Source organism: Capsicum annuum, chromosome 6 (genome assembly GCF_002878395.1).
Source record: "Capsicum annuum cultivar UCD-10X-F1 chromosome 6, UCD10Xv1.1, whole genome shotgun sequence".
Taxonomy (NCBI): domain Eukaryota; kingdom Viridiplantae; phylum Streptophyta; class Magnoliopsida; order Solanales; family Solanaceae; genus Capsicum; species Capsicum annuum.
This window is the reverse complement of record NC_061116.1, coordinates 30,991,436-31,004,594: the sequence shown is the minus strand read 5'-3', so window position 1 is coordinate 31,004,594 and position 13,159 is coordinate 30,991,436. Positions and strand designations below refer to the sequence as shown.

At 31.4% G+C, this 13,159-nt stretch overlaps 1 protein-coding gene and 1 long non-coding RNA gene across 2 annotated transcripts in view; one reads left to right on the top strand and one right to left on the bottom strand.

The window, feature by feature from the left end:
* Positions 1–1,393: 1,393 nt before the first annotated feature.
* On the bottom strand, positions 1,394–3,360 carry LOC107873471. The gene is made up of 2 exons (XR_001675347.2): positions 2,818–3,360; positions 1,394–1,824 (listed from the first exon to the last, which is right to left on the bottom strand). It is a non-coding gene; the product is annotated as an uncharacterized LOC107873471 (long non-coding RNA).
* Positions 3,361–6,774: 3,414 nt separating this feature from the next.
* Positions 6,775–13,159, top strand: part of LOC107874408 (putative late blight resistance protein homolog R1B-16) — a 19,511-nt gene continuing 13,126 nt past the window's right edge. Inside the window, exon 1 of the mRNA XM_016721197.2 lies at positions 6,775–6,984. Within this exon, the coding sequence (XP_016576683.2) occupies positions 6,775–6,984 (210 nt within the window). The remainder of the gene's footprint in view (positions 6,985–13,159) is intronic.

The following is a 13,159-nucleotide window of genomic DNA, read 5'->3' as shown; positions in this document are numbered from 1 at the left end:
AACTAGCAGTGATGAAGAAAGGTCCTGTTATAAGCATTGAGATCGGTCTAATAGATTAGGCCTAATACTTATGCGAATGAATATTGCGGTCAATATTAAGACTACTCTTTCCAAACCTAAAAATGCAAAAGAACTTAAACTTGTGAAAGAATCCTCCTAAATTGTTGATAAGTCTCTTGCTGGGACTCTAATGGGTACTTTGACCACCATGAAGTTTGATAGTTCACGTACTATGCATAAGCATGTCATTGAAATGACTTAAGTCTTTGGGAATGGAAGTGGAACAAATTTTCCTTGTGCAATTCATCATCAACTATTTACCGTCTAAGTATGGTCCTTTTTAAATGAACTACAACACCATGAAAGATAAATGAAACGTGCATGAATTTCACGGTATACAGGTTCAGGAGGAAACGGGGCTGAAGAATCAAGGAACCTACACCATTAACTTTGTAAATCATCAAAGAGCTGAAAAGAAAGGAAAGAAGCATGGTAAGAAAAAACAGAAGCAACTTAATGAGTCATCTCAAGTACGTAAGAAGGGACACAAGAATGGTGTTTTATTCTTTTTCAGATTTCATTTGGCGAGAAAAATGATTTTGATCTTAAAACTATTTCAAAACAAGTTGAGAAACTTTCAAAATAATTTTAAGAATATTTACAGAGTCGCCATTTGATTTTTATAAAAAAAATCAAGAAAAAATTTAAAAGAATTTCAAAGGTTCAAAAACAAAAATAAACCTTTAAAATTAGAGATGATGGGTAAAAGTTCAATTAACGTCCTAAAAGGTTTTTAAGACACTTAGGAGCGTCCGTTTAGAAATGGTGTACCGAAAAGAACTAACTTGACTAATTAAAGGTGGCTAATTTTGCAAAAGATTGATTTTGTAGAAGATATTAAAATTATTTACTAAAACATTGAAAACGATATTTATTTTATTCAAACGAGAAAACATTCCACTTGAATTGAACTAAGTTGTGATTTTTCGGACTCAAAAGGAAAATGAATTTCGCTTTTGGTAAAAGAGAACAAGAATATGAAATTAATTCCTTATTATTAATCGTTATAGAAAAGTTGATTATGTCATAGATAATACATCTGAAAAAATATTAAGAGAGTATTAAAATTAAGAATATCTTATAAATCATGGAAAGTTAAGGTTTATAAGAAAATTTAGTTTCTTGAGTTTGAAGAAAGTTATCTTAATTCAAATAGACTATTTAGTTACATGAACAAGTCAAATATCATTTTGGAATAAAGCACTTAATTTTTTAAAGACTTGCTAACAAAAGTCGAAGAAGCCGATTTAAACCATTTTTAGAAAAAATAAATTAGGTGACGAAATTATAAATTAAGTGAAAGATAACTAAGATAAAATAAAAATGACAATACTTTAGGGAATTTATCTAGGTTAATTGATTAAAACGTTAGTATACATAAACAAATATGAATTATAAACTATACAAATAATACAACAATTAGAATTGGGCCCTTAGTCAGCCCATCAACAAAGCTGCCCATTTTTGGGCTTAGAATTATGGATTTCAGTCCATTTTCCTGCATTGTATATCCAGCCGTACGCCGGCCCGGTTTTCTCCACGTTTTTCTTGTACATCCAACGTATGTATGACTGTATTTCAGTCATGTATACATAACTTCGGTCCTCCAACTGCATGCCTACTTCACTTGCTCGTTTTATACTGTATATCTGTTGTATACACATGTATACAGCCTTGTTTCTCGTCTCTTGGTCCACTTTTTGGGATTTGGTCTTGAGTTGATTCGAGATAATGTGGGCAAATGCAACGATATGGGGATTCCCACTGGACTCGTTCGATATGGGTTCATGCCCCCCCCAAAAAAAAGATAAGGATTAGCACGTAACTCAAACTATTTTTATAGTGACACACATACTTGATAAATATACATTGATCAAAAAGTAATTTTATCTTAATTTTACCAATTGAACAAACTATCACACTACATAGATTAGGAACCGGACAAGTGAAAAGACTAACCCATGTATCTAAGGACAATAGAATTCCTTTCTTAAACGTAATTGACATACATATTTAGGCCATACAACTTGTTTGAAGAGCTTAGGGAAATAGATGGGGTAATCAAACTTCTGGGCACTTGAATTAAAGAGCAACATATCTGGCACCTTTCCTAAAATATTTCAAAGCGAAAGAAAAATAGTCCCTAAAACAAATCCGCAACTTGGAGCATAGTCACTCACTTGGGAAAGACCTTTCATATTGTTTATCAAAATGCTAATGAAGATACTCCAAATATTCAAAATACCCTATACATGGGCCAAATTTGATTATACAAATAACCATTTTCCTTTACAACTTGAAACAACAACTCAACAAAAGCAACAGCAAAACCATAGTTGATTAGGCGTACATGACAAATACACTCAATTTGCAACTAGCTGATTTACGTCTTTAATTTCCGAAGAAGAACATAACCACCGCACCTTCCTTCACTATGAAAAAATTAAATACATAACAAAACAGCAAAACAGCAGCAAAACCACCACATTATCACACTTAACCTCCAATCTCAATTTCCAGAAAATAACACTTTCCCGATCAGTTTCAAAATCAAACCTACTTGCACAAAACAGAATGCATATCCACACTTACGCACTTGCATATTCATGTGCAAAACAACTTTTCGAAATAAAAGATTATCCACAAATTCAAAAGAAGACAACAACGACAACATGGGTTTCAAAATAAAATCACACATTTATAGGACCAAAATAGAAGGAGACGTAAACGAAAATCAGACAAGGAGTGGGTTCGCACCTTTTTCGGGGCAGCGAAACTGGAACAATGAGTCGACGATGGAACGACTTCCACCAAAGTTTCAATTTGCGAATTCAGACGATGTTGATGAATTCCTTTTTTTCGAACTATTTCGAAGATAACTTGGTTACGTAGGGTTAGAGGTGCAGCTCCCGTACCCTCAAGTTTTTCCCCAAGCCCCCTCCCCCTTCACCTCTAGCCTTCACTACCTATTTATAGGGAAGATTTAGGGGGGAAAATAGGATTTTCGGATTTGAAATATTGAATTTCAAATCTGAATTATTTTGTATCCGTTGTTTTTTTAATCAAAAATGGAAGAACATAATCTGAGAAAGGGAAAAGTTGATGAAATTCTTAGCCATTATTGGCTGTACGGAGGGAAAAATGGAAACAGCTAGAACTTTACCGTTGGTTGTCGACGGGTTTGCCGGGTTGCAGGTTCGGGTTGCTGGGTTTTGGAAGTGGATTGTGCTGTTTCTGTTGTTGTCTTGCTGTTGTCGAGATTTGGAGTTGCTGGCGTGTTGCAAAATTGTTTTTAACAGAACATTGTTTTAAAGTGGGCTTGGGGTGGAAAGAATTGGGCTGGTTTTAATTAAAAGGATTAAGAGCTGGGCCGGTTGGGTTAAGGTTGATATTGTTGGGCTGCTGTGGGGATGGGCTGGTACGAAAATGGCTTATGTTGCAGATTAATATTGGGCTGGCTGAAAAGGGGGGTTATTTTATGTTAATGAAAATAGTGCTAATTGAGTAAATTCGGATAAAGTCAAGACGAAATTATCTTTTAATTAATTTAATGAATTTCTCAAATTTAATAATATTAAAATAAATATTTAATGAAACGCAATTTTTTTTTCAATAATAATAATAATAATAATAATAATTAAGAAACTAAATATCTTATTTTCAGTTGATTTTGAGTAAAGTAGAATATTTGTAATTTAATCAAACTTTTTACTCTGAATAAATTCTAAAGCATTTTCCTTAACTGATAATAATATAATCATGTGTAATTAAACACTAAATATATTAATTTCTCTTAAATTCAAAAGGTAGGGTTGAAATTTATTTCAAACTAACTTAAAAATAAATATTTTAAAATTATTTAAAATTGAGAAATTCAGAAACTAATTTGAAATGTAAAGGACAAAAATTAGGTGTCAACAAATGGTAAGTGTCATTTCTGTGAAAAATCTGAACACTTTCAGAAAGATTGATTGAAACTTAAGGCATGGTTTGAGAAGAAAGGTAAGCCTAGTGCTTTTACATGTCTCGAATCAAATTTAACTGAAGTTCCTTATAATAATTGGTGGCTTGACTATGGTTGTACTGTTTATGTTTCTAATATGATGCAACGATTCCTTACAATCCAGACCATAAAAAAAAATTAAAAATATGTGTACATAGGAATAGAGTGAAGGCTCCAGTTAAAGCTGTCGAAACTTATCGTCTGATTGTCGATACTGAGTGTCACTTAGATTTACTTGAAACTTGTTATGTTCCTTCTCTTTCGAGAAATTTCGTTTCTTTGTCTAAATTAGATAAGACTGGATATTCTTTTAAATTCGGTAATGAATGTTTTAATTTGTTTAAACATAATTATCTTATTGGTACTGGTACTCTTTGTGATAACTTATATGAATTAAATCTTGATAATATTTTTGTTGAAATACTCTTAACTCTGTATTATAATGTTGGAACCAAACAAAGTTTTGTGAATGAACAATCTGCTTACTTGTGGCATAAACGTTTGGGTCACATATCTAAGAAAAGACTAAAAAGATTAGTTAAGAATGAAATTCTTTCGGATTTAGATTTTACTGACCTTAACATTTGTGTAGATTTTATTAAAGAAAAACAAACAAGACACACAAAGAAATAAGCCACAATAAGCACACAACTTCTTGAAATTATACATACTAATATACGTGGTCCTTTTTGATATCTCATCTTTCAATACGAAAAAATATTTTATCATTTCTATTGATGACTTTTCACGTTATTGATATGTCTATTTGTTGTATGAAAAATTTCAAGCGATTAATGCCTTAGAGGTATTTATTAATGAGGTTGAAAGACAACTAGACAGAAAGGTAATAATAATCAGGTCTGATAGAGGTAATAAATTTTTTCAAAAATATGATGAAACTGGACAACACCTAGGTCTATTTGCTAAATTCCTTGAAAAACATGACATATGTGCTCAATACATAATGCCTGACACACCATAACAAAATGGTGTAGCAGAAAGACGTAATCGTACATTAATGGATATGGTTAAGAGTATGTTAAGTAATTCATCTTTACCTCTTTCGTTATAGATGCATGCTTTAAGGACTGTCGTTTACTTGCTAAATAGGATTCTTAGTAAAGCAGTTCCAAAGAAACCTTTTGAATTGTGGACTGGTAGGAAACCTAATTTGATGCACTTGTATGTTTGGGGTTACCCGACTGAAGTTAGAGTCTACAATCCATAAAAAAAAATTGGAAGAACAATCAGTGGTTTCTTCATTGGTTATCCAGCAAAATCAAAGAGGTATAAATTTTGTCTTCTTAATCATAGTACAAGAATAGCTAAAATTAAAAATGCTAGGTTCATTAGAATGATGAAGTTAGTGGGAGTGAAGAATCACATAATGTGGAAATTAAAGAAGTTAGGGTGTGAATTTCTCTACCCTGTACTTTTTTTAAATTTGTTGTTCCTGAAGCTGTTGTACAGTAAAATAATCAACAAAAATAACAAATTAATGCTCCAGTAATCATAATGAAGTCATAATTGATAAACCAGCAGTAAATGAACCACAAGAAGTAGCATCAAGAAGATCTCAAAGACAAAGAAGAGTTGCTATTTCTGACGATTATTTGGTATATCTACATGAGTCAAAAACTAACTTAGAAATTGATAATGATCCAGTTTTATTTTCACAAGCCATTAAAAGTAACAATTCTGATAAATAGATAAATGCTATGAAAAATGAGTTAAAATCAATAAAATCGAATGAAGTCTGGGACCTTGTTGAATTACCTGAAGGTTGCAAAAGAGTTGGATATAAATGAGTCTGTAATACCAAATGCGACTCAACTAACAACGTGGAACGTCACAAGGACAAACTTGTTTTCAAATATTTCACTCAAAAGGATGGCATTGATTATAAAGAGGCATTTTCACCTATCTCTAAAAAAGATTCACTCAAAATTATAATGGCTTTGGTAGCTCATTATGACTTAGAGCCGATCAAATAGATGTGAAAACAACCTTTCTAAATGAAAATTTGGAGGAAAAAGTTTATATGAATCAACCTGAGGAATTTTCTATTAAAGGAAAGGAACACATGGTGTGTAAACTTAAAAAGTCAATATACAGACTTAAACAAGCTTCCTGGCAATGGTATTTCAAGTTTAATGAAACGATTGTCACCTTTAAATTTAAGAAAAATACTTTTGATCGGTGTATATATTTGAAGGTCAGTGAAAGTAAGTTTATTATGTTAGTCTTGTATTGTTGATGACATCTTGCTTGCTACTAATGAGCTTGGTGTATTGCATAATACCAAAAAATATCTCTCTAACAACTTTGAAATGAAACATATGGAGAGACATCCTATGTGATTGGGACTAAAATATTTTGGACAAAGATTATTGGGGTTGTCTCAAAAAGCCTATATTAATAAAGTATTAGAGAGATTCAGAATGGAAAAATGCTCATCAAGTCCTTTTTCAATTTTGAAAAAAGATAAGTTTAATCGCAATCAATATCCCAAAAATGACTTAGAACGAAAACAAATGGAAGATATCCCTTATGCATCAATACTTGGGAGTCTAATGTATGCCCAGACCTGTACAAGACAAGACATCAGTTTTGTTGTTGGGATGCTGGGCTGATATCAAAGTAATCCAAGAATGGATCACTGAAAGGCTGCAAAGAAAGGGTTGCGATACTTAAAAGGAATAAAAGATCATATGCTCACTTATAGAAGATCTGATCATCTAGATGTGGTTGGATATTCAGATTCAAATTATGCTAGTTGTGTGGATACAAGAAAATTCACATTTGGATATTTATTTCTGTTAGCTGGAGGAGCACTATTATGGAAGAGTGCGAAACAGCCTGTTATAGCTACATCCACTATGGAAGCTGAGTTTGTGGCATGTTTTGAGGCCACAGTCCAGGTTAATTAGGTGTAGAATTTTATTTCAGGACTTGAACAAGTCGACAATATAGCAGGCCACTGAAAATTTATTGTGATAATATTGCCATAATTTTCTTCTCTAAAAACGATAAGTATTCGAAAGGTGCTAAGCATATGGAATTGAAATACTTTTCGGTTAAAGAAGAAGTCCAAAAATATAAAGTGTCATTTGAACATATTAGCACCAAGATTATGATTGCTGACCATTTGACGAAAGGATTACTGCCCAAAATATTTGTTAAACATGTTGAAAGGATGGGCCTTATTGATTACAAAGAATGACTTTATCTAAAGAGTTTATTATGTTTGTGTAATTGACACTTTGATCTCAAATTATATATATTTCTGTTGTTACCTGTTTTCTCTTGTATACATAATATAGTGAATGATGATGATAGGTTCTGACTTAGATAAAATATTGTAAGTATAATCGTTGGATTCATTATGTATTTAAAAGGTTATGTTAAGTAATAGACTAATATTGTAGTACATGAAAGAAATTATGTCAAGTAAAGTGATGTACAACCACCGTGACTCATTTAAGTTGATTTATTTAACAATGACAAATGATGTTGGATTTACTATTAATTGTGCACATGATTGATGTACATGTTAAACCATTAAATTAATAATTGTGTGTGTCAAGTGGAAGAATGTAAGTTTCTATGGCCCACATAATTAATTTAGTTTGGTTTAACAATTAAATAAGTTAAATCCTAACTCTGTATGGGGAAGTTACCTAGTGGGATTAAAACTGCTACCAACTATCCACAACTCACATTGATGGAGTGTTAGCGAAATTAAAACTACTATATCCACAACTTACATTGATGGAACGTAAAAATATAACTGTTCTATTCTCCGTATTATAAAAAGGGGTCCTCTCTCTATCAAAAAGAAAAGTAAGTTCCATCAAAACTATTATGCTCGTAAGGTAATGTAGTACCCCGTATTTTCCTAGCTTAAATTAACTCTTAGTCCATGAGTTATTCAATATAAAATTTTAAAATACTCAATATTTTCCAATTTAGAGCTTACTAATGCATAGAAAATTCAGTCAGCTTTCCAACGATATAAAATTTGCCCAAATTTAATACCCGGGCGAAGATTTAGAGCTATTATTGTGAAATAGTGTACCACCTAGTACTTTAGCATGTTGCGGAGGTAGTCCAAATGGCAATTGTCATTTTTCAGTGAGCCAACGTGATACCACCACATCACGCCACCAGTCAATTTCCCAATTGTCACTTTTCCAGTGTTGCTCCGCGATAATGGCACGTTGTGCCAAGGCTCAGTTTCCCATCCAGTGAGGCACCACGATGGCACCGCATCGCTCTATCAGCCCAGTTCTTAGTTGTCCACTTTTTAGTAAGCCGACGCGATTGTACCGCGTCGCGCCGGGATGAAAAATTGGGATTTCCAGTTTCCATTATTTAATTTCAGGGGCTGTTTGATCAATTCTCAAAACCTTAATCAACCTAAACACGGGATTCATACCCTAAATAACCAAATATCTCATTATTTCCTCACTTTCTCTCAAGAATAAAACATTCTCTCTCAAAGAGGCAAAAACTCTAGTTCAAGAAAATCAAGATCAAGCCTAAGAGTTCCTCCAAGAACCTTCAAGAAAGAATTTTCTAAGGTATGTTAGGTGTTCATCTATGGGTTTCTTTCACCCATAGAGTCCACGAATCTATTTTTAAAACTACAAAATTATTGAATTATGAACTTTCATGTTTGAATTAGATTGAATTCATGTTCATGATATTAGTTGGGTTTCAATTCATGATTTAAGTGCAAGATCATGAAATTGAATAGAATGTGTGATGAATATGTGAATATCTTGATAAACCCTTGAATTTATAAAGTGATTAATGTATCTATGATGTTAATTTGGTTTTTAATTCATGATTATGATAAGATTCATGAAAATAGAATATTATTTAGGGGGAATTATATGAATAGCATGTTAAACCTATGAAATTGCAAATTGGGCATTGTAGTTGCCATGTTTATATATCATCTATGAATATGTGCATTAGGTCATGCTCCCCAAGTGATTGATAGAATGTTCATGTGAATTAAATGATGAAATCATGACATGCTAGTATATGTACAAACTTATGCCCTACAAGTGTTTGATGAAATGTCTATATGAATGAATTATGCACAAGTATACATTGTTATGCTTTTCTAGATTATGCTATGCTTTACTTTTCATGCTATCGAGTCCTAGGGGTATTTAATACCTGGCAATTTAGTTGTTTACCTACAACTAGTGTCAGTTACAAAATAGTATCAGTCATGTCACGACCAGTAGTACTCTCAGTCTGCTACAGAACTCAGGAGAACTTAGTAAACTCAGTATCAGTCCAGTCCAGTTCAATATAATCAGTTCAGTGTCTTTCAGTTGGGAGTAAGATTCAGCACCAAGCGAACTCAGGGATGGGGGCATTCCTGTTAGTGTAGGGTTTGACCCTTAGTAGCAATCCCTGAGTTACAGAACTACGTAGCTAGTGTAGGTTGAGATAACTTCCTGCTAGATAAGGGTTGACACATCTCTCATGAGTTTTTTTGTTAGTGAAGGTTGACAAAGTATCTTCGTGTTAGTTAGGGTTAACTCACAGCAGTGTTAGTACCCATGGCACAGTATTAGCACCCTTCCAACTGGGGTTACAAGTTGGACCCCAATCAGTTCAGAGAGGGGCATGTCGATTAGATGATTACCTCCCACAATTTTAGTTTCATTCTTAGTTTAGAATTAAGTTATTAGTAACTTCAGATATTAGTTACTCAGTTATCAGAACTCAGTACTTAGCTTAAAAAAAGCTCAGATACAGTATATATCTATGTATGTCCACAATATTATATACTTAGTGTTTTCAGTAGTATCAGTTATCCACGTACTCTTATATTCAGTTACTCTATATCATTTAGTCAGTTACTGTTCATGCATATAAACCCTTGCATTCAGCCTTACCTCATCTAGCATACCAGTACACTCCACGTACTGACCGCATACTCTTTCTTTGCGCTATGATGTCTCATATTATAGGTTCGGACGCTTAGGTTCCTGACCGCACTTAGACAGATCCAGTCAGCAGCTACAGATTTAGTAGTGAGTCATTGCTTTTATTCCAGTAATCCAGTTTATCAGTAGATTAGTAGTTGGAGTTAGTTGGGGGCTTGTCCCACCAACTCCACTTTTAGACAGTTCAGTTAGAGGCTTTTCAGACTAGACTAGTTCAGACAATATTTCAGATTCAGATATTTTATCAGATGTTGTTCTTTATCAGTATTTCAGGTTTTGAACCTTATGGCATTTCAGCCTATTTTTCGCATTTAGTACAGTATATTATTCAGTGCTCACAGCAGATATCAGACATGGGTTAGCTTGTAGTCCTTCGGGGTCGTAAGCACCGTGTAGCGTCTGGGATACAAACTCGGGACGTTACAGGTAAAGAGAGAGAAACAAAACTTATGTTCTTGGCTTAAGAACAGAAAAAAATCAAGTGTTTCTGCTAATCTCGGTCAAGAACAAAAACTGTGGAGAATTTCGATATATTTCTTGACTGACTTATTGCTATAGAATGGTATCTAAAAATCATCAAGTTCTACGATTCTGAAATCTTACAATCCTTACAATATTTCGACAATTATTTGGTGATAGCTTCAATAGTAAACCGTTCATAATTCATTTATAAAATTAAAAAAATGGAGATACTTCAAATGTATTTTTTTGAGTCTTTTAACTAAAACATATGTGCATATCTCCAGTTCAATTGGAATAATCTTCATGATTAGATGAGCTAGCTCGAAAATTCGAGACTCACCTTCAGTCTCATACTTACAAATCTCTAAGGTTGTTGCAAAGACCTAATCAGAATTTCAATTTTATAAATTTTAAATAGATTGTCACTAAATTATTTTTTGTAACAAAAAAATCATTCTAACTCCACCTAAGTATCATATCAAGTCACTAAACAACTTTTTTTAATCATACAAATTATCTCTTTTATGTATTACTAGTACTTCCTTTGTCTCAATATGTTAGTCCGATTTTAACTTGATATTAAGTTTAACAAAGTAAAATACTTTTGAATTTTATGGTCTAAATTAAAGATATATCAAATTTTAAAAAATATCATTAATGTTATTATTTGAGACTACCCTTTTTAGTTACTCTCTCTGTTTAAAAAAATAAATTTTGAATTGACACAAAGTTTTAAAAAATAAAAATGACTTTTTAAATTTTGGGGTCTTAAATTAAAGTTATGTGAAATGTATTAAAATGTCCTTTAATGTTTGTGGCATTAAACATGTCACGTGAAAAGATAAAATTAAAATGTTGTCAAAAAAGAAAAGAATCATTTTTTTTTAAATAAATAAATATGTCATTCTTTTTTTAACGGAGGAAAATAATAAAGAATCTGAGATGTCTGTTCTTCTCCTCTCTGTTTTCCTCCCCTTGAGAAAAAAAAGTTGAAAATTTGTGCTGAGGAGAAGATAAGGATTAAAGAGAGATAAATGATAGGGTCAGTGACAAAAAATATCTCAATTATGTGTGGTTTATCTGCATAATCTGGTTTATCTGCATAATCTTATTCTAAGAGTGTGAGATATACTGATGTGATTAAATTTACATTATATACGAGTAAACAGGTCCGTGCTTCATGCGGTGATAAAATTTTATTAAATATTTAAAAAAATTAATATTCAAGTGTAAAGAGTGTGTTTTAATATTTCATTTTTAAAAAAAAGAACAAATGCAATTAAATTAAATTTAATGTTTTAAATTTATTTTATTAGATTATTTAATCATAAGAATTCACACACTATAAATTTTTATTCAACCATGCATGTAATTTAACTTTTAAGAAGTCACACACTTAATTATGATAAGTCTCAAAATATATATAAATCAATCGAAGAGAAGATTTTATAATAAAAGAAAGACTTCATAATAAGAACAAATAATCATAAGTCGCTACAAATAATATTCTTGAACTTAATTTATTCTCGCCACAAAGAACATTATCATAAAATAAATCTCATTTCGAATAAAAGAAACTTATATCAATTTATCCATAAAGTAGGAAAAACTAAAATTACTTTCTTTAAATAATATATTATTGTTTGTGAAAACACGGGCCAAAGCATCAACATAAAAAAATTAAGGAGCACTCTTTTGTCGTTGGCGACACTATTGCATTTTTCATGAAGATGATTATAGGATTGCATTATTTTATCTCTATAACCACCATAACTTGATTAGCTTCTCAATTTTCTCAACATTTTATCTTTTTCATCTTTCTTTTTTCGTTCTAACAAGAAGAAATTAAGAATATACTTATACGATATTATTAGTTACTCTAAAAAAACTTTAATGAATTTTTTCGATCTTAAATACCTAAATTAAAATTTGTAACTTTTAAGTGATCAATATTAAAATAAAGAAATTAAAAGAATATTCTTGACACTTAAGAACTCTTAACTTGATTGATATTTTAGCACTTTGATTTGGTTGGTCTTGAATTCATCTAATAAAATTTAGTTTCAAAAAACAGTCTAATAAATTAACTCTAAAAAAATATTGTATAAATTAAAAAAGGGAGGAGTATAATTTAAAAAATAAAAGAAAAATATTCCTACCCATAAATTCTTTATATGGCTTTGCCAACCATGATTCTTCACGTGAAAGCAATCATATGATGTGATGATTAACGTTTTTTTTCATCTTTTTCCTTACCATTACGCATGGAACATTAATAGAGAAGAGAAGAATAACCTTGAATGAGAATTCATGAAACAAAACATGAGTTTTTATAGACAAAGTGGAGGAATTCCATAAGGTTTTCATAAACTTACAAATTAAATTTTGGAAGGTTATGAAGATTAAAAATGATAGTTATGAATATTATTAAGAGTATAAATTGAAGAGGTATGAGTAGTTATTTTTATTAAAGTCACTAAATATATATATATTTAAAATAATGTTTGGTTTCAATTTTTAAAAGGGATTTGATTAGTTATTTAAAAGCAAAAGTTTGACTTTAATTTTTCAATTTTCTTTATAGCTTTTTACGACAAGTATACAAATAGGGTCCCCATATATATATATATATATATATATATATATATATATATATATATAT